The following is a 22,210-nucleotide window of genomic DNA, read 5'->3' on the forward strand; positions in this document are numbered from 1 at the left end:
CTCCTTCCCAGGACCTTGCCACCAGAAGCAGTGAAATAACTATTTTTGAAGCAAGTGAGATATTATATAAAAATTTTAAACAAATTTGGAGAATTTTTGCAAGATGAGATTGAGTTTTAAGACATCTATAAAAAGAAAAATAGGAGACCAAATAGAATATTGCATAAAAGATGAATTGTGAGTGTAGAACTACTTTTTTTATTGTAGGTTCCACAATGGTTGGTCCCTGATTTTCATAAAAATTGTCACAATTGTGATGATTTTATGGACTGTCTGTGAAATTACTTGTTTACAGGAAACCTATATTGAAATTGGTTTGCTAAACAAAAATTTAAACCACATCCTAATTTTCCCAATAGACACACACTTAGATATTATGGCTTTTTTTTTCCCCCAGTAATTTTTAGTGTAGGAAAAGATGCTTGATTTTGTGTGTGTGTGTGTGTGTGTGTGTGTGTGTGTTTATTTAATGAATGCCGTGTTTTCTCTTTGCACTTATCTCCAATTCCTAATATTTTAACTTTGGTTGTTCTGGAGGTTTTTTATAGACAAAGGATTTTTTTTTTTTTTAAAGATTCATCTATCTATGCATATAAGAACTGGAGCATAGGCCAAAGGCGTGGGGGGGTGAGAGAACTCACCAGACCCAGAGTGGGGAAGAGACCAGGCAGATTGATGAAGTACACTGCTGAGGGGGGCAGCGGGCGAGCCAGGAGAGGTCTGCTGCACCATGTGGGTTGTTTCCTGGCCAGCTGGGGGGATCGAACGTGTGCTTGCAGGGGCTGCGGACAGCTTCATAGGTTGCATCCCAACCCCCTGCACACCACCAGGGAGGCCCCTGAAGGATTTATTTTAAATAAGATAAGGGTTAGGTTTTCTATTTATACTGTGTTTTTTTTTTTTTAATTTTTTTTTAATAGAGGCATGTTTTATTTATTTATTTGTTTGTTTGTTTATACAAGCACTGGGTATGGTCAGAAGCGCGGGAGGGTGAGAGAATTCACCAGAGCCAGAGCGGGGAACAGAGCAGGCAGAAGGACTGAAGTACACTGCTGAGGGGAGCAGCGGGCGGCAGGAGAGGTCTGCGCGCCATGTGGGACCCTCCTCTGGTGGCCGGGGAGCAGCAGGGGATCGAACCGGCGCCACAGAGGCCGCAGGCAGCTTCGCAACCCAGCGCTCAACCGCTGCACCACCGGGGAAGCCCTATTTATACCGTGTTTTATTGAGATTTTGAATTAGAAGCACTTTATCTTAATATCTAAGCCATTTTCCCCCTTTTTGCTTGTTTGTATCTATGACAGATTATAAATACCTTGAGGACTAGAGCCTTGTCTTATTTACCAGGGTATCTTTATTATCATAAACAGTTCCTGCTATGTAGTTGGATGCTTAATTGATGGAAAGACATACAGTAAATTGAAAAAATACTTATCTCTGACTACTGGGGTTATGTTGACGTGTGTGGGGGGGGGGGCCACACATTTTCATTTTGAAAATGGTGAAATTAACCCTTGGAAGAAGGGAGAATACAGAGCAGAGACACTCTGTTCTGACTTGGATCTTTTGCCTTGTTTCCAAGACTTCAAGGGCTTTGACAAGGACAAATCCAAGGACTTAGGTACTGGTTTTCAAAGAAAAAGGGTACTGTGAATGGAAAGACTTAGTTATGACATTCATAGTCTGAGGCAGCACTGAACACTTAGGGAATAAGAAAGAAGAATAATGCTATTCCCCCTGTTTTGAGGGAAAAGGAGATCGAGAAATATTGATAAAGGAAAAATGCAAATGTTAAGGTTACCAGTCACTAGAACTTCATTATTTTGCTGCTGTTTTCATAAATGATATGAACATTTTTTATTCTTGTTTGTATGGCTAAAAGAATTTATTTATGAAAGTTTTCCAGAGATGATTTTAATAGTTACTATTCTTCTGTTTGCTCCCTTAGCATTTGACATTGTGCAGCAAAGAAATGGTTATGGAGAAGCCCAGTCCGCTGCTTGTAGGGCGGGAGTTTGTGAGGCAATATTATACTTTACTGAATAAAGCTCCAGAATATTTACACAGGTAAATTTTAAATATGTCTAGTGTTTTTATTTTGTTTTATTTTTTGAATATGACTACATGTTTTGCCTTATCTCCTCATGTTATGACATTATCTTTGTAAACATCACTAAGCCAATATTTTAACCAGTATTTATTAATAACTGAAGCCAGTGTTTTTCATGTTTTTTGATTAAAATTTGTAGTAAGAAAAATGTTTCACCTCATATGCCATCAATAGCAGCAGGTAACGCATTTGCAACTGTATACACACACACAGGTATACTGCACAGTTATGTGCTCTGCATTTTATTTCATTAAGAATAGTAACTTTAGCCTTGATCAAATAATGGGTTCCAATCTGTGTTTGAAATCACTGGTAAATCATCTTTTCACCCTCTCTAAAGCAATATGAAAATCTTTTCTAATTGATATGCTAAATAGTATCCCTTGGTAAAACTGCATGCAGCCTTGTTTACTATTGGCAAAAGGTGGGCCTCTGTAAGCTTTTTTTTTTTTAACAAAGCTTGAAATTGATTTATATTGTGAGTAGTATTCATTAGTTTTTTTTTATGTGTGTATTTTAGTAGGTAGAAGATTAAGTCTTTGCAAGTATTTGAGCCCTCTCACTTGAGTTAAGGATGAATAAGTCATTGCCAGTTAATGTGTGAAAGGCTGTTAAAAAGACATACTCTTTTATCTGTCGGTCTACATTATAAGCATGCAGTATACTATACATTGTTACATGTTTGTAGTATTCTCTTATTCCAGTAGACAATTAATATATAAATAACACCCTCTCCACACGCAAAAAAAATCCCCCAAATGAATAGCTATACATTTTTTAATTATAAAAATAAAGACACTTTTTTTGACTGTGTCTATGAGGGAGTTTGAGGAGACAAGACACTAATAGGGCCTTTCATTTTCTGAAATTTAGTCTTTTCACATTGTACTTATAGCATATTTAACATTTTTTAAATAGGAAACTTTTGTAATGACACAAAGTAAAATTTTAAAAGTCTCTCCACTGTCATTTAAATAACACAAACTTCTGTTTTATACTTAGCATGTGTAACCAGTTTTTCTATTAAAGAAAATTTAGTTTGTAATTTTTCACTTGTTAAGACTGTCATTTACAACCCTACACATTCATATATGTGTACCTTTCTATAGTTATTTTCTTGGAGTAAGTTCCTAGAAATAAATTTCTAAAGCTTTTCTTACACGGGTTTCCTGCCTAGTTGGCCTCTTGAAAAATGTTAGCAGTCTAATATGATCACTAGTAGTACATGAGAGAAAATAGTGTAAACTTAAAAATATGGGTAGTGGTTAAAAAACATGGACTTTGGAGCCAGCCTGTCTGGGTTCACGTCTTAGCCGTCAACTCAGGGTTGGGTTGTTAAATCTTTTGAACTTCACTTGCTGCCTTAAATTATAGTGCTTAAAATCATGAGGTTGTTAGAAGCGTTAAATGCATCCATATATGTAACATACTAAGAACATTGCTTGACACAGAAAACGTCTTAATATTATGATAACAGAATTCTCTATAAAAAATCAACTTTTCGTGTTTGAGAACTTTAAATTAGAAACATGATTGATTCTGATGCTTTCAGTAATACCAAAAAAACACAAATTTATTCTGTACTTAAAGAGCAGTGTAAACATTAATGAGAAATTAGATGCTGAGGTAATAGATGTTTGACTTGGTCTCTGAATTATTTCACTTACTTTAAATCTGTTTAAGTCTTTTGAAGTGGTAATTATTTGGAAGTCTGAGTAGAATGTTAAATTGTTTCTGATTCTCAAATAAAACTAGATAACTGATTTTTTTTTTGTATCTGAAAGGGAAAAAGGGTCAGTTACTACAACATCAGTATTTATGAAGTATTTGACATTTTTTCATTTAATAAAAAATATGTAAAAAGAATTAGATGAGAATAGTGACTGAAAACATATTAAGTGTGCTGGGCACAGTAATAATTTTATGTTGTCAGTCATCTAATCCATCTAATAATTCTGTGGAGTAGTTATTGTTCTATTTTATAACCAAGGAAACAAGTAACTTGTGCACGTTCATAGAAGTAATTAGTGACAAAGCAGGACCTGGAAACTAGGTCTATTTGACACCACACCACTGTTAAATTTCTCTTGACAATTAAATGTTAATCATTACCATTGGTTTTACAGGTTTTATGGCAGGAATTCTTCTTATGTTCATGGTGGAGTAGATGCTAGTGGAAAGCCCCAGGAGGCTGTTTATGGCCAAAATGTAAGTTTCATATATTTTTAAGATTGTTGTATGTTATGATAGTGGTTTGAAAAATGGCCTTCATGTGCCTGTGGGTTTCATCTTGAATGTGATTTTTCATTATTACTAGCAATTTTGTTTCAGTAGTTGTCAAATGTACTTTGGGTTCTATAAACATTGATAGGGTATGAAACATGGTGTTACATTGGGGTGGAATAAAGAAAAAGTGGGATTTTTACATGTTTGTATTTTATTTAAGTGTATAAGAACTGGGGTGAAAGCCAGAGGTGTGGGGTAGGGGGAGGGTGAGAGGATTCACCAGAGAGAGTAGGGAGCAGAAAAGGCAGATCAACTGAAATACACTGCTAAGGGGAGCAGTGGGCGAGGCAGGAGAGGTCTGCTGCGCCCTATGGGTTGCTCCCTGGCCCCATGTGGGTTGCTCAGTCAGGGATCGAACTCATGCTGCAGTGGCTGGCTATAAGTTAAAAGCGCTGTCTTTAACCCCTACACCACCAGGAAGGCCCTGAATATTTGTATTTTTTTTTTTTAATTCAACTTTGAGGCCCTCTTTTTTTAAGATTTATTTATTTATACAAGAACTGGGGTACAAGTCAGAGGGGCAGGAGGGTGAGAGAATTCACCAGAAAGAGTGGGAAGCAGAACAGGCAGACAGACCAAAGACAGTGCTAAGGTGAGCAACGGGCGATGCAGGAGAGGTCTGGCTGGCCGGGAATCAAACCTGAGCTGCAGAGGCTGTGGACAGCTTCACAGCACAGCGCTCAACCCACTGCGCCACCGGGGAGGCCCATGTTTGTATTTTAATACCTAAAACAGTTTAGTCAGACCATTAAGTTTATACAAAGCCACTTTTTGTTTCCGGAATATACAGAAGTATGTGCTCTTTAGTAATTTGTAGAGGATGTAGAACTTCAGCTACTCTCTGAATTACAGAACTTGACTTTACCAAACTAGAGAAAATTGAAAGTAAAAGAAATGGCATTAGCAAAATCTATAAAGAAAATTAGGCTTAATGCAAAATAGTGGGCAAAAGCTATATCAAATCCCAGATTACCACATAATATAAGCTATCCATTATGATTTCTTGTATAAAGGGATGACATCTTGATAATGGTGGTTTAGGGACATTAGTTAGGCAGTAATGCATAGTATGGTAGAATGGATTCAAATGAGGCAGAAAGAATTAAATAGTTCATATTCTAAAGTGGTAAGGACATCAGTGAGGGTTTATTGTATAGGTAATGCAGTATCATTAAAGTTTGTATTTCCTCCTTCTTCATCTTCTAATGAAGGATATACACCACAAAGTATTATCTCTGAACTTCAGTGAATGTCATACTAAAATTCGTCATGTGGATGCTCATGCAACCTTGAGTGATGGAGTTGTTGTCCAGGTCATGGGTTTGCTGTCTAACAGTGGGCAGCCAGAGAGGAAGTTTATGCAAACCTTTGTTCTGGCTCCTGAAGTAAGTGTTGTTTCACTTGCATGACTTTACTTGCCAGTTATTAGCTGGTGGAAGTATCCTAACGTAATAGGGTGGTCCCCAGGAAAGGGGGAGGTTCCAGGTTTCCTGACCCACCCAAGAGAGGGTGGAGCAGGGTCTGGAGTGCCCCTCTCCCTGCCCTGTAACAGTAAGAGTTCCTTACATGTTTACGCATGTAGCTATTTCTGAGAAATTTGTATTGGACCTATATTGTATTTTGTTGGTATAGTTTATTTGAGCTTTGGGTGTGTATGTGCATGTTTTTATTATTTAGTACTGATATAAGTATGTAAATAGATGATTAAGATTATAGATATACAAGAAATAAAACAATAATAATAATGCTGTACTTGATAATCTTCATATTACTCAAATGGGAAAATTCTATTTATTAATTTTATCCTGTTTCTTTTCTATTGAATAGCCATTTCTTGAGTTCCAGTGTTCTTTGAATGACTTTTTTGTAGCTTATTTTATATTAATGTAATAGTATTTTCAGCTTTGGAAAATATCAAGTCTACTTCTATAATATTAAAATTGAAATTTTATGTGCCATGTAATTCTCTTTTTTTTTTTTAAGTGTGTATGAATATTTATGTGATATTTGTATGTTGTTTTCCTATAGGGATCTGTTCCTAATAAGTTTTATGTTCATAATGATATGTTTCGTTATGAAGATGAAGTATTTGGTGATTCTGAACCAGAACTTGATGAAGGTGAGGTTGCTTTAAAGATAGAACAGTTCGTGTTATACATAAAAAGTATGAAACTCAAAAGAAATTTGTCTGTGTCTTTTATAACTGCATTAAACTCCCTTTCTCTTTTCTTCCTTTGGGTTTTTTTTTTTTTTTTAAGATTTATTTATACATGCAAGAACTGGGGTACAGGCCAGAGATGAGGGGGGTGGAGTGGTGAGAGGAATCACCAGAGACAGTGAGGAACAGAACAGGCAGACTGAAACACACTGCTGAGGAGAGCAGTAGGCGAGATAAGAGAGGCCTGCTGTGCCATGTGGGTAGCTCTCAGGCTGGGAAGGGATTGAACTCATGCTGCAGAGGCTGTGGATAGCTTCACAGTGCTGTGCTTTCGCACCACCAGGGAGGCCCCTTTCTTCCTTTGTTTTAAAACTTACTCATTATGAAATCATGTAAAAATCAGACAAAGTGAAAAAGTTCTCCTCAACCCCAGTCTCTATAGCTAATCAAAACTTACCCTTCCCCATTTTTTGCTCTTCTCACCTGTAAGCTTGTTAGCTGTCAATTTTTGGCTATACTGTAATTTTTAATTGATCTTCCATTGCACTACATCATTTTGTTCCCTATATCGTAATTGCTCTTTTTAATGGTTTTTGACGAAGGAAGCTGAGTTAATGACATTAATATCATGTATTTCCTACCATTTCTATTTCTTAGCAGATTTTTTTTTTAATGGAGTACAGCAAATACCAAACTTCACGTTACTTTTACTCTTCAGTTTTTTGAGAGAACGGAATTATGCAGTTGATTGCTTTTGTAAGAAATTTGCTAATTTTTTACTGTCGTCGCTTCTTTAAACATATTAAAAATATGCATATCAGAAACTGTTAAGCCTCTTAAAAACAGATGTGATGTGCTGTATTATCTGTTGTTAGAATCAGAAGATGAAGTAGAAGAGGAACAAGAAGAAAGGCAACCATCTCCAGAACCTGTGCAAGAAAACACCAACAGTGGTTACTATGAAGCTCATCCTGTGACGTAAGAATACTGTTTGTAATGTATTCGGTCTGAACTATAATGTACTTAAAAGGTGGTTTTTGTTCTAGAATTACTGTTGGAAATGAATTTTTTTAATAAAGCCACCAATCAGACCAGTTTTGAGTACTTATTACATACATGAAGAATTACTTTATTTAACTCAAAAATTGAACATGGTTTGACCTAAAGCTGATTGTTGACTGATAATGTAGTGTTTCAGACATTACAGAAAGTGAGCATTTTATTTTTGTAAATGTGGGATTTATTTATGGTTAGCATTAAAGTATTCTTAATAATTTTGAGATCTTGTTTTTAAATAATGGATTTAAAGAAATGCTGCTTGAGAGTATTATTCCCTTCTGCCTTCCAGTTAACTTTTGCTTCAAAACAGCTTATAGATAGAGAACAGGTTATTACTAGTTGTGCCCATTAGATTAGGAAGTAATTGAATTTTATTGAACTTGATCATTTCACTCACTGAATAATGAACAAAAAATATTTTATTATAGTAATGGCATAGAGGAACCTTTGGAAGAATCCTCTCATGAGCCTGAACCTGAGCCAGAATCTGAAACAAAGACTGAAGAGCTGAAGCCCCAAGTGGAGGAGAAGAATTTAGAAGAATTAGAGGAGAAATCTACTTCTCCTCCTCCTGCTGAACCTGTTTCTCTGCCACAAGAACCACCAAAGGTTAGATAAAAAGAACTTTTTAGACTGTAACATCACACTTTCATATTTGGTGCTGTTAATGAAGCATGACCTTTGTTCTATTACGTTAAATTATTTGCTATAGTAAACTATATTCTTATGTATATGAAAGTTGTGGGGGTTTTATAATCCTGAGGAAATTCCATTGTTCCCCATCCCCGAAGAAAATACCCTTAAATGAAATTTAAAATGCATCCTTGTCTGTATGCAGTATTAGTTATCTTACTTGAAATTATTCAAGTCCATATATAAAGCCGAGAGTTGCTCTTCCATTGTGTATTAAGTTCTTTACGCACTGATGCAACAGGATTCATATAATCTCCCAATTCAAACAAGCTGGCCTTTTATTATTTACAGATATTTCTGGTTTAAATGGGAACATTTCCTTTCTACACCAATTAAACTATCTTGGAAAGATGAGTAACACCCAGAGATCTTTTAAGCCTACCTAAGACATCTTTTATCTTTCTGTAAAGTAGGTTAAAATAAAGTATATTTGGGTAGTGAGAGGAGCAGATTCCTTGTTCAATTAGTGATGTCTTTTAATGTCTTTTAGTGCTCTTTTCTTTCCTTTCATCCCCTTCTCCCCTTAACACTATTACACACCCTATCTTCTCCCAAAAGAAATTGGTTCTATTAGGTTCAGATTTTTCTAGTTTGTGTAGTTGTTAGTGGTTTTGTTGCCACTTCCTGTTCTATATAGAGCTTGTAGGAACTTGCTTGTGGTTTTATTTAGTTCAGACAAAATGGTGATAAATAATGTTGCATAATGAGATTTTGAAATCTGGCACATAGACTGGCATGTGTGTGTGTGCCTTTCTTTTAGGAATCCTTCAATATAGAGCAATAGCTTAGAAATGAAAACAAAATAAATATTTGGAAGTTTCCCTATAGGAATGTTGGTGGTTTTCCATGATTAGTAGTCTAGGTTTGTTGCATTTCCTGCAGGCTTTCTCCTGGGCTTCAGTGACCAGTAAAAACCTGCCTCCTAGTGGTACTGTTTCTTCCTCTGGAATTCCACCCCATGTTAAAGCACCAGTCTCACAGGTAACCAATCTGTGAACACATTGGATTGTATCCTTGTTACATTGCCAAATGCTTATCTTTTTCATACTTTTTAAAATGAGTCAATCATAAATTATGCATTAAATTTACAAAAAATTTGTATTAAATGTCAATGCACCCACATTAAATGCCAAATCACCATTCATCATCTACATCGGTGGTATTTGGGGTTTGGGTGTGTGAAATGCAGATTAAGTTGGTTTTACCAATATACATATATACATAGTCATTTTAAAAGGCTTCTGAAAACAACAAAAACGTTCCTTTTTAAAAAATTTTAAATATTTTAGGGAAGAAATTTGGAAAGACACAAAGTCGTGTGGAATTATAAGGAGTCATTGTTTTTTAAAAAAGGAAAGTTTTAAAACAACTCTAATCTCTCAGTCTGTAAGTGTTTCACACAGTTTGATCGAAGCCTGTACCAACTTACGACTGTAGTGTTCACCTTAACTGATCATTCCAGTATTCTGCTTTTTGTCTGTTTCTCATCTACCATTTCAGAGCTTTTCAAAAACATAAGAAGACATTGCTACCTAACATGTTTATAGGTATTGGTTAAAATAACTAAATTCCACTTAAGCTTATAGGCATAAAGAGTGGTCAAGTCTTTTTCATGGACTTTGAGTCAGATTTCATTCCACTAGAAAATTTACATTTAAAGTGGTTAGTGCACATAAATTTGTTTATATACACCTTTTATATACTCTAAGCAGTGAAACTTCTGTTCCAAAAATAGTAATTACAATCTTTTTGGTGTTGGTATATATAATCAGCTACACAGTAATAGAATACCTGTTGTTGTTTAGGAAATGTTGAGTAATTACCTAAGATCGCAAACAGATTCTTATCTTAAAAATTAATTTGCCCGGTATTGCTTATACCTTTCAGTTCATCTAAAGACCTGATATGTGACTTCTGGCTTTTCTTTTGAAATGTTTGGTTTCTTAACATATTTGCATTCGGAGTCCCTTGGATTATTACTTTATTTCAGAGAGTTGAGTACATTTATTTTTAAACATACTGCTTTAAAAGCTAAAATAGATGATTTTTATTATGGTTTTAATATGCATCATGTAGTTGTGCAAAAAGCACTTTATATTCATTCTTTCTTAATTTACAACCACCATGTGAGAGTTGGTTTCATAATTACGTTTAAAAACAGGAAGATTGAGGCCTAGAGTACCTCATGCAAGGTCAGACAGCGATATCAATAGAAGGGCAGGTAAGCCTATAGACTAATTTAGTCCCTTGGAGGATTTGTATCTCTTCACATCAAGGAGGAGTACTATATTAAAGCATGACTAAATTACACTAGAGATCTACCCTTTTGCCGGGGTGGGGTGGGGGAGGAGTTTAAGTTTTGAAGTTACTTTTTTAGATTGTAGACCATATTGTATTTTCCAACCCACCCCTTAAACAAATTTTAAGTATAATTTAGACTTTAAAAGATGTTTTTCTCATCTTTATATTTAGAATTAATTTATGATTTTTCCACTTGATTTAATAAACCGCTCAATTTTTATTTTGTAACTTGATGCAGTATCTTCCCATAATACTTTTAGTATAGATAATTGATTTAAAATTTACATCTAATTCTTAGGTTATTGATAGGCATTCATTTAGGTGTAGGAAAGTTTAGTTCTCGGTAAAAACACTTGTCTGGAAATTGGCTAGTTCATCCAAACAGCCTATATTCAGTTGAAGAACTTGTTTATTAGATTCGTGGTTATTTGTGCTATTATTTTATGGTTCCATTTTGTTTCATATTTATTCTACCTTCATTTGTGGGATTTTTCATGTAGCACACTTTCTGGTGGCATGGAATTAGTGTAAGGTCCTAAGGTAGTATATCGTTGCATGGAGTTAGTTTTAGGTCCTAAAATAGGATGTGGTATGTTAGCCATTTTGTTTGTTTGGAATAAATATTTTCAGTCATGAAATTGAGCCTGAAGATTTGTAAGGGTGCGGCTGGCTTTGTGGACATACATTAATTGGTTATTGAAAGGAATATTAGATTTTTGGTCTCATATTTCTTGTATCGACTATCAAATATCTAGTAAAAGTCTGGTTTCTTAATCATATTGAATGCATTATTTAACTTGTTAGAAAATTATTTAAATTTGTTTTTAATTTTAAATCCTTAACGGATAATTAAGAACTTTTTATTCTACAACTTACAGTTACTTTTGTTTTGGTGTTTTGAAAAGAATTTAAATCAGTTAGCCAGGGTGCCTCAAGTTCTTTGATTAATAGTTGAATAGACGAAGTCTAAAATTCTTGTGCAATTTTTAAAATGAAATGTTTATCTGCTGTTTATATTAATTTTCTAAATTAGCTTTATCAGGCCTGAACACAGTATATCTTTTCTTTGACTTTTATATTCATGCTGCTTTACATTCATGCTGAAGTAAGTAGTGCTTTTTAGACCCCCTTAGTTGAAATTTATATATAACTGACTTTTCAGACATCACATTTTGTTTCAAATTATTATATAATGTTAACTCCAAATACAAATAGCAATGGTCTCACAACTATAATAAAGTCCCCACTTGTCAGCATTGAGCATTCCCCTCCTACATGGTTTTGTTTAGAGAACTAAAAAATTATTTTAAATGAACCAAACTGAACATCTGTGTCTAATGATACTGTGCTTTGTTAGTAGGGTGGCGATATGGTCCATTATATGAAATAAATACATATAAATAATTGAAACAACTGGAGAAAATTCATTTTATATTTCAACTAGCAAAATTCTAGAACATGGGAAGCTATATTGTCTTGAGGGAAATGGGACACGTACATGCAGGAAAACAACTCGGAAAGAGATAAGCAAATCCATTAAAAACTGCTAGTATAGGAATTAATATACCTTTTGGTTTCAGTGTGTAAAATAATTTGCAATAAGTTATCATTATAAAGAAACTTAAGTCTTTATATAAAAAGTTGTTCTTGCAAATTGTATTATCCCATAAATAAATGATAAAAGATTGAGCCACTGCCTGAACAGAGAAGTCCTTAGAAGTGATCAACCATAAAGACAAACCTGAAATTACTTTCTGACTTGTTTTTTATGTCCTGCTGTTGCCAACATCCTTTAAAGACAGAAATGTTTTGTTTCTTCTTTGGGCCATAAGTATTGGTCAGTAGACAGCCTGAAAAGTTGGGGATACTAAACAGGACATTTTGTGTTAAAATATTTATTTTAATTGTATTTGTTTAATTCAGCAGTTAGAAACATTTTAAGGTATTCTGTGACATTTTAAGCAGCTATACACCTCTCTCAGACACAGTTAAGGAAAATAGTTGGGGTCAGTCCTTCAATAAATGCACACCTTATGGAAGAACAATACAGAACCAGAGGACTTCCTTAACTATTTGAGATATGCATGTTCCTCTCTTTATGTGCATTTTAACTTAAAGGTAGTATTTTTAGATTCTAGAGTAAGCTAAATTGCATATTTTGAACTTTCAGAATACTGATTTTCAGTATTTATGGGTTCAGGTTTAGAAGTTATTGCATTCGAAGGGTAGCAAACTGGATAATATATTCTTACCTATCTAATATTTCTTTACCTATCTAAGATAAAGATGGCTTTTTATTTTGTGTATGCATTTACATGGAGTGGCTCATCCTGCATTTTTGTGACTTTTGTAGCAATACCTTTTATGCTGTCTTAGTGTGGATGTAAATTAGTGGGAAAAAATGTAATTTTAAAAAGCAGCTTATTGTGAGTTATATAACTGAATGGAAAGACAAAACTACCCTACAGTCCTAGATTGGTACAGAATATCTTTATAAAAATAAATTTCACATACATAGGACACTATGTTAAAAACATGCAAAGCTTTAAAAATACTGTTATGCTTGCTGGTGTCTTGTTGTAGTTGCTTTAGTTAATATTTCTCCTTTGGAATGTATTTTCTTTTTAACGTGTTTTTTTTTTCCCTTGTGTTTTAGCCGAGAGTTGAAGCTAAGCCAGAAGTTCAATCTCAGCCACCTCGTGTGCGTGAACAGCGACCTAGGGAACGACCTGGTTTTCCTCCTAGAGGACCAAGACCAGGTAAGTCAGCCCCCTCTATAACTTCTATCGTTTAGCTCTTGAAAAGTTGGGAGATGGAACTTTAAAATACTGTAATGTATTTTATACGCAAATCCTTTTAGTAAAATATAGTCTTGGGGTAAGACAGTTTTTAGGGGAGGACTCATTGACATGTCGTAGAGACTCGTATTTGGAAAAGGTAGAAGAATTTGGAGACAAATTTTATTTTGTTTTTTGTCATTGGTTGTAAGAATTCAAACCCAAGCTGCCAATGACCTACTCTTTTACTTAACCACTCTTAATCTCTTCACAGATAAGTAATAAGCACACCCTGATTCTTCTTATTTTGATTGTCTTCAGTATTAAGTTGCCATGATTTTTGACTTGTTTCCATTGTTAGCTAATATATGTACTGCCTCTGAATTCCATAGACATGTTTAAATTGCTTTTGGAGGAAATGGGAGACATACTTTGCATCAAATTTAGAAAGTGGCATTTTTTTCCACCAAAGTAAATATAAGTGATGTGTTACTAAACAAAGAAGTGGGGCCTCCCCGGTGGCACAGCGGTTGAGCGCTGGGTTGCAAAGCTGCCTGCAGCCTCTGCAGCGCTGGTTCGATCCCCGGCTGCTCCCCAGCCACCAGAGGAGGATCCCACATGGCGCGCAGACCTCTCTTGCCGCCCGCTCCTCCCCTCAGCAGTGTACTTCGGTCCTTCTGCCTGCTCTGCTCCCCGCTCTGGCTCTGGTGAATCCTCTCACCTTCCCGCGCTTCTGACTGTACCCAGTGCTTGTATGTATGTATGTATGTATAAATCAAATAAATAAATAAAGAAGTAATAGGAGCTAGAGATTTTGTCTTAGCTTTGCCACTGATTGAGTTTATGGTCTTGGATCATAAATTATGAGATTGTTCCTTTTTTTTTTTTAATTAAAGATTTATTCATGCATGTAAGAACTGGGGTACAGGCCAGATGTGTGGGAGGGTGAGAGGATTTATCAGAGACAGAGCGGGGAACAGAACAGGCAGACTGAATGACATACATTGCTGAGGGGAGCAGCTGCGCCATGTGAGTATCTCCCTGGCTGGCCAGGATCAAACCCGCGCTGCAGAGGCTGTGGACAGCTTCACAGCGCTGCACTCAACCGCCTGCACCACCAGGGAGGCCCTATGAGATTGTCTTAATGTCATTCAATCGTTAAATGATTTTTTTAATGCAGTATCTTCTTGTTTTCTTCAGTGTTGTCTATTGTGTTATTAGGAATATCAAACAAGATTTGTGTGTGTGCATGTGTTTACATACACATACATTTATCTTTGAGAGCACCCTAACATATGTAAAATGCTGTGAAGTGAGATATTCCTACTATTAAATTTACTGATGTAGCTATAATTTCATATAATTGAAGATTAAGTCATTTGTAAATTTTAATATGCTAAACTATTATTTGCTACAAATATACCTCAGTATCTGAACCATTTTGATGTGACTGTAAAAGTTTGGTTAAGGAGGAATATCTGTGTTAATATTTGACTTTCATGTAATTAGACCAGTAGATCTAAAAGAAGGGACTTAGTCAGTCCCTCACTTTATAGTGTAATACCATGTTGTTTTCTAACCTTACTAGCCACCTCTGTTTAGATGGTCACTATCTCACTAAATTAAAACAGGAATATTGATGTTGTGTGATTTCTTAAATTTGTTGCTTTGAACTAGTTTTTAAAGTTTATATTTGTAAACTTTTAGTATCTACTCTATTCCTTTTTCTCAGGCAGAGGAGATATTGAACAGAATGAATCTGACAACCGTAGAATAATTCGCTATCCAGACAGTCATCAACTTTTTGTTGGTAACTTGCCACATGATATTGATGAAAATGAACTGAAAGAGTTTTTCATGAGTAAGTGATGTTTTTCTGTATTTTAAAGTTAAGCAGAAGACTTGAGCTTTTTCCATAATTAATTTTCAAATAATACATACTGTAGCAATCACTTCAATTGATCAGAAGGGAGAAGACTATATTGTTGTTTCGTAGTGATTGTACTTAGTGTTGATCGAACTGGTTAGTAGGTTAGGAGAAAGTGCTGGAGGATTCAGACTTAAATTTCAATATGAAACTCACTTGGCAAATGAAAATAAAAAATAAAAAAATAGTGTTTTTTTAATAAAACTTCAGGTGACATTTCAAAAACTGATAAGATGCAGAAGGGTAACCAAACAAGCAGTCATGACTGTTGTTAGCATCTTAGGTAAACCAACTATATCAGTGAATATGCCATAGTTGTTACTCAGTATAGCAACTTGCAACTTCTACAGCAATAAAGTTGGTAATCCATTGCCTTCTATACCTACTAAAGCCAAGATGGAAAAGCCAATTTGGTTATAAGTGTCATAAAGATAAGGAGGTTAAGGTAAATTCATCCTGAACAATTAAAGTCTTCAAAGTATTCTGTTAAGATAACTTGGTGCAATGTTTACTTTCACAGGTTTTGGAAATGTTGTAGAACTTCGCATCAATACCAAGGGTGTTGGGGGAAAGCTTCCAAATTTTGGTTTTGTGGTTTTCGATGACTCTGAACCAGTTCAGAGAATCTTAATTGCAAAAGTAAGTGACTTAAAGGGCATAAAATTCAAGCTTTAATTAATTATTTCTGTTGTGTATAATACTAATTTTGTGCTTTTTAAAACCATAGAAAATATTTTGTTAATTTTAAACTTGAAAATAGTTCATTATTAAATGGTCATTTATGCAGAGAATAAAGATATGTTAGCAATGTAAGTCTGAGACTTGAGAAAAAGACGATTGGGATAGAGATTGCATTTTAAGAATTTTGTGAAAGTTTCCTCTTAGGAGTTTCTAATGTATGCAAGGGAATACAATACTATTGCTGTCTAACCTGCCCCTAAAAATCTTTTTCTCCCCTAAAGCCAATTATGTTTCGAGGGGAAGTACGTTTAAATGTGGAAGAGAAAAAAACAAGAGCTGCAAGAGAGCGAGAAACCAGAGGTGGTGGTGATGATCGCAGGGATATCCGCCGCAATGATCGAGGTCCTGGTGGTCCACGTGGAATAGTGGGTGGTGGAATGATGCGTGACCGAGATGGGAGAGGACCTCCTCCAAGAGGTGGCATGGCACAGAAACTTGGCTCTGGGAGAGGAACCGGGCAAATGGAAGGTCGCTTCACAGGACAGCGTCGCTGAAGCTCCACTGTTGGCAAAGTCTTAGCAGTGGTACATAATTCATCGTGTTTGCATTCTTGTTAATTTTTTTTTTTTTTTTTGGCTTTGGAATGTGACACAGCCTTTTTGATCATTTCTTTGATGTGAAAAGCATCTTTTGGTTATCAGTTAAATTGAGGTGGACATTATTTCCCCAATTTCACAACAGGATTCACATTAATTTATAAATCTAGACTTGGAGATTTGAGGACTGAGAAATGACCATATCTAAACTATCTACAACAAAATGAACTTAAAAGGACATGCCCAACTGAATTCAGGTCCTTTGAGTCAAAAAATCCTCTGCTGCACATTTTGTTTAAGTGTTACTGTTTCTGCCTATTAATGTTGGAAACACAATTAGTGCAATTTGTGCAATTGGAGAATCTTGCCTTTTTTCTTGGCTCCCCCCCAAATACAAACCAACAGAAACTTGTTATGCACTCATCAAAAATGCACTAATGGGTACTTTGAACTCATTAACATTGACATCTGCGACAGGAGGCAACAGGGGGAAAAAATCTTTCATCTTTTTTCCAGTAGAGAATAGTTTGTGAAATGATGAGGGCATTTTATCTGCTTGCTGTGACCAGCGTGTGTACACATAAACCTTAACAAGACTACAAGTATATTCCAGAAGGAAATCATTTAGTTGTGAACTAAGTAACAAAATCAGAACTTCAGATGCTATGGTCTTGACTATTAGACCAGATTTAGTAGCTCCATATCTAAGATTTTTCTACCTGCCCCTCTTCAGTACAGGGATGGCTGGCTGCTCAACACACTCCTCCTCCCCTTTTCCTTTCTTTAAGCTGTGTACAGTGAAAATTGTCTTTACTGTATTTTTGTTCTCTGGTAATGTAATAAGCATGATGGTGCCTTCTATTAATACATCATTCCAGTCTTGCTGGTAATTTTGTACAGTATAGTGTATGAATTGCTGTGCTGCAAAGCCAAACAGCTGCAAAATGTTGAAAATCATTGAAGTGTATAAAAATTGCAGTATCTTTAAAATCAGTAAAATTGACTAGCATATTATATATCTTGTTCAGTTAACAATTTTGTGTTCTCTGTGGGAGTGAGTCTTGTGTGTTGGGGAGGGAGAGGGAAGGAGGAAGTCAGTTACTTGAGTAAGTCTCTTGTTGACTTTTCTCTTAGCATAAATGTGAACGTTGAAGCATATCACTTGAGAGGTGCTTGGAAAAGTCAGTCAACTTAATGTACATTTTTAGCGACATTTTAAAAGCAGTCAGATTCCATAAACGGCAAGTAAACCTGAAGTGAGGATACTGCAATTTTCAGAGAAAAGAACAGCAGCTCTTAAGTGTTTGCATTTTCTATGGGGTTGGGGGGGGCAGGGAACTATCATTCATTTTGCACAATTCTTGAACTGATGTCAGCACCCGAGTGGCTCTGAATTTAAGTCTGGGACGACATCTTTTATTTTTACATGAATCTCTAAACAATTCTGTGAGCAAAGTTTGTAGCTGCTGGATTATTGTCTGTCTGTATAGCAAGTTCCAGTAAACCACAACTATGGCAAAAGATATCCAATTTTATGCTTGGAGCATTTCGTATTTACTGGTTTCTGATGTTTCAAGCTAGGAGGTAGGTAAATAAGTGTGACCACTTAAAGCTGCTTGTTGGCATGGAAGACTTCTCCATTCTATTGTAGTAAAAACAAATAAAAAATGCACTTGACATAGTAGCAAGCTGGTTCTTTATGAAACTGTTTGCTATTTAGTAAAGTAACAAATGATGCACATTTTGTTTTTTAATGTACCGGGCAATATAAGTAAAATTAAATCTCGGGCTATGTAAGTAAAATTTAATGTTCTTTTTTCCCCCCATGAATGAGGTCTTCCATGTTTGAGGAAAAGTCTTGCACTATTGCATATATTTGGGGGGCACAGATTTCTCCTAGTTTCCTTTTTTTGGGGGGTTGTGGATTTTTCCTATTTGAAACAGTTTTACACTTTCTGATGTATAGTACTTGAAGTTCTTATCAGAAAAATACTTTTGCGTTTTGAAGCCTTTATTCAAATCACTTTTAAACAAGTGGTTTATTGTCAGTGTTTTAGTTTTGTTTCGGATTTTTAGCATATTTTCCTTCTACTCTTACATTTCTTTCTCCCTCCCTTTTTATATATATATATAAAATTTCCAATGCAGGATATTGCCCTGTCACCCATGAGAACTGTTCTGGCACCAAAAGTAATGACAATGTTAAGTGTAATAGAAAATTAGAGCAAAGAGCCATTCAGCTTCAGTCTTTACATACCACAAATAAAACACGAGAACATCATGGAGAAGTTTACATGGTGATTGTTCACCTGCAGTACTGTGGACTTTTAACATTTTGTCCCCTTTTCAGTGAAACAGAGTAAAAATATTCATCTACCATTACTGTTATTTGCTGATTTTTTAATTTTTTTGATGGTAATATTCTATCCTTATGACACTTGCAACCAAATCGGCTTTACCATCTTGGCTTTAGTAGGTATAGAAGACAATGGATTACCATCTTTATTGCTGTAATGTGTTAAGCATTATATGCTAGTAGAACCTAGTTTAATTGTTTCAGGTGGAAAGTATTCTTTGAGTTTCCATTTTGAATGTGTTTGGACTAAACAAACAATAAACTACTGATGTCTGTCTGCAGCATTTATCTATGTCCCTAATTTAATGTGTAGGTTTGTTTCAAGATATTTTCTCCTAATTGCATTTCACACAACCTAAGTAAAAATAAGAAATTGTTCTATATCCAACTGCTTATTTGTGAAAATTGATGTATAACAAAGTAAAACATTTAAGTAACACTGAAAATTTGTTACAGATCTACACTAGTTCATTTAGATGCCCAGTAGAGAAATTAAAGAATATTAGAACAGTAATTAGTAAAAAAAAAAGTGATCTAAAGGAAACTAAACATTTATTTATTTTAAGAAAAAAAAATGGTTTTTCCAAGGCACTGCTACTTTCATATCTCAAAAGGAAAGGAGAAGAATGGATGGGAAGATACCTGAAGTTATGGACATTGGCCAAGTTCAGGAATTGGAACACATTTTCAAGCTCTACAGAAATAATCATGTAGTCACATCTATGAATATATACTTCAAACCAAAAATGAGGTTTTTAAGGCATATACAATTTTGGAAACTTGAGACTTTTATTAAGAAGAATGATGTAAATGAATTTCTACTAATTATATATTCCTAACAATGAAGATTCCTTAAATCAGTCTTCACAAGTTTGTATGGACAGAAGCCAGAATAAGCATATTTACATATTAAAGTAAGACTCAAGATTTTTATAAATGTATAAAAACTCACTTTCAATTTTAATTGTAATAGCATTATCTAACTTTTGACTGGAAAAACATTTTTAAGAAGGGGTAAAATGTTTGTCCCACATTATATTCAATTAACCAGATTTAAAGGAGGATATTATTTGGTCTAGGAAGTTTGTATGGAACAACTTATTTGAGGAGAATTTTAGCATCACAAGGTGTTTTTATTTCAATTATGTGATAGCTTGTAGCAAGTGAATATAAAATTTTAGTGCATATTCATATTTTTACTTTAGGTTAATTTGCTTATCATAAGTTAGATTTATATGACATGAATAAATACCCTTGTTGTTCAGTGTTCGTGAAACTTTAGTAGTAATCATTTTGATCCATTTGAGGCCAGAGTGCTAAATTATTTAAAAATATTGAATAATCAAATTTCCCTTGGTAATAGAGTTCCATAAATAGAATGTCATAATTTCTAAGTAAACCTCCAGCTATTTTTGACACATAGTGACTGAAATCTTCCAATCTATGTAGTAGTATATTTCAGAGTATTTTAAACATTTCCAAATAACCGGGCAGGTTTAGAATTAAACAATGATTACTAGCCTTCTACTGGTCAAATGTAATGTTCTCTTTGACCTTGATCTCTAAGAATTTTGAGAGGCTCACTGCCTCCTTAGAATGCTTTCACTTTTGTGATATTAAATATTCTTTTGATTTTTCTGTATTTGCTCTTACTCCTCCATTAATCATCTCTCCTACTGCCCCCCCTTATATCAGTCACTTTCCCTTAGAAACTCTCTGGGTGTTTTCCCTTAGCCCAGGTACTATCTTAACTCCCATATGTTGTCCATGAATGAATTACCTATAATCTAATGGTAAAGGGGTGGGATCTGGAGACAGTTTAGCCCTGAATTACCGCTCCATTGTTTAATAGCCATTTTCTGTGTTTCTGTTGCCTTTGTAAAATGAGGTGGATGATTGTGAGGATTTAGTTAATATATAAAGTATCTGACATTGTTGGGGCCTCTGCAAGTGTTAGTTGTTAAGTGTTTTTTACTTGATTGCATTTCTACTGTTGGTACTTACCTTGTCCTGTGTTCCAAGTACTTTTTTTTATATCCTTTTTTGTCATGTCCCTTTTCGAAGCCCTAGTTAATTCAAAATTTGAAAGTCCAAAACAAGCATCTTTCTAAGTGACTTAGATCTAACAGTGAACATCTCTTTTCCTAGAAACTGGAAATGTTTGAAAGCTGCTCATTATTTACTTCCTCTTCTGTCCATTTTTCAGGTTACAAGAAGACTTGTTAATGTTATTTTGATTTAACTTTCATTTATTCCACTAATTGTTGAGCTAAGTGCCAGGACTGTTCTGTTAGTAAATGATGAATTAAATAAGGCTCCCTACTCTCAGGTTAAGAAGGACTGAAACTATGGAGAGTGAATGGGTGCATATTTAATAAGTAGCTATGGGGCAGACATTCCTTAGCTTTAAGGAGAGTGGTTTTTATCCCAAGGGCAATGGGAATTTGAAGAGGTTTGTCCAGTGGTGATAACTAATTCTATGTTGAAAATGTCTTTGGCTACTGACTAAACAAGTTGAAGGTGTTTGATTAATGATATGGGAAGTAAATCAAGCAAAAGATTATTGGGCAGTGTTTTTATCAGTCAGGAGCTATGACAGCTTTTACTAGAAAGGTAGTGTTAAATTTTAAAAGTTTGACAAATTTGAATGATTTGGGAGGTTAAAATAGCCAGGTCTTGGTGAGGGAAATAGTAGTGCCAAAGAGGAATCTAAAGTTTTTCATTTGTATTATTGGAACACGAGATTAAAACAGGCTTTCATGGTAAGACATGGCTGGTGTGCTAGTGAAATCCTCTTATATTTTGATGTGAGTTGTATTGATCCAGAGTGTAAAAAGGGTGTGCAATTTTGAGATTTTGACTTGACTATTTCAAAAACAGGATGTGAAATGGTGAATTCTGTGTTACCACATATATAGAAATAGATGGTGTGCACATAAAAAATACAGATATTCCAACCATAGGTTCCTAAAAATACCTTGGCGTGTGTGTGTTTCCTTTACACTATTAGACATTTTTTAATGGAGACAAGCCATTTATCCGTGTTTATCAAGTCAAACAACTTCTGTGCCAGGCAGGGTTCCTAATTGTTGAGGATACATCTCTCAACTGTTACTCAGTTGTTCTATAATATTGTAATGCTTTTTGTAGCACTTACAACCACCTCTTCTCCCCTATCAAGTAAATAAACTTAGGGAGACCTAGAGAGTGTTTAGGAAAGGCTGAACACTAAGTCCAAATTCTGTAAAGTTCAGGGCTCTACTAGAAGC

At 35.0% G+C, this 22,210-nt stretch overlaps 1 protein-coding gene across 2 annotated transcripts; it reads left to right on the top strand.

Moving 5' to 3' along the window:
- Window positions 1-1,954: 1,954 nt before the first annotated feature.
- Window positions 1,955-16,757, top strand: G3BP2 (G3BP stress granule assembly factor 2; the record flags this gene model as incomplete). Of its 2 annotated transcripts, XM_084233641.1 has the most annotated exons (11): window positions 1,955-2,064; window positions 4,234-4,315; window positions 5,605-5,778; window positions 6,422-6,512; window positions 7,427-7,529; window positions 8,039-8,219; window positions 9,186-9,284; window positions 13,261-13,363; window positions 15,114-15,242; window positions 15,829-15,947; window positions 16,271-16,757. In XM_084233641.1, 11 exons carry the CDS (start codon window positions 1,970-1,972, stop codon window positions 16,541-16,543), a joined length of 1,449 nt encoding a protein of 482 aa, XP_084089767.1. In that variant the 3' UTR covers window positions 16,544-16,757. The 2 variants fall into 2 exon arrangements, with proteins under 2 accessions (XP_084089767.1, XP_084089766.1); XM_084233640.1 differs by lacking the exon at window positions 9,186-9,284 and having other exon boundaries at window positions 1,970-2,064.
- Between the last annotated feature and the right edge of the window lie 5,453 nt (window positions 16,758-22,210).

Source organism: Talpa europaea (genome assembly GCF_964194135.1).
Source record: "Talpa europaea genome assembly, chromosome: 5".
NCBI classification, from domain to species: domain Eukaryota; kingdom Metazoa; phylum Chordata; class Mammalia; order Eulipotyphla; family Talpidae; genus Talpa; species Talpa europaea.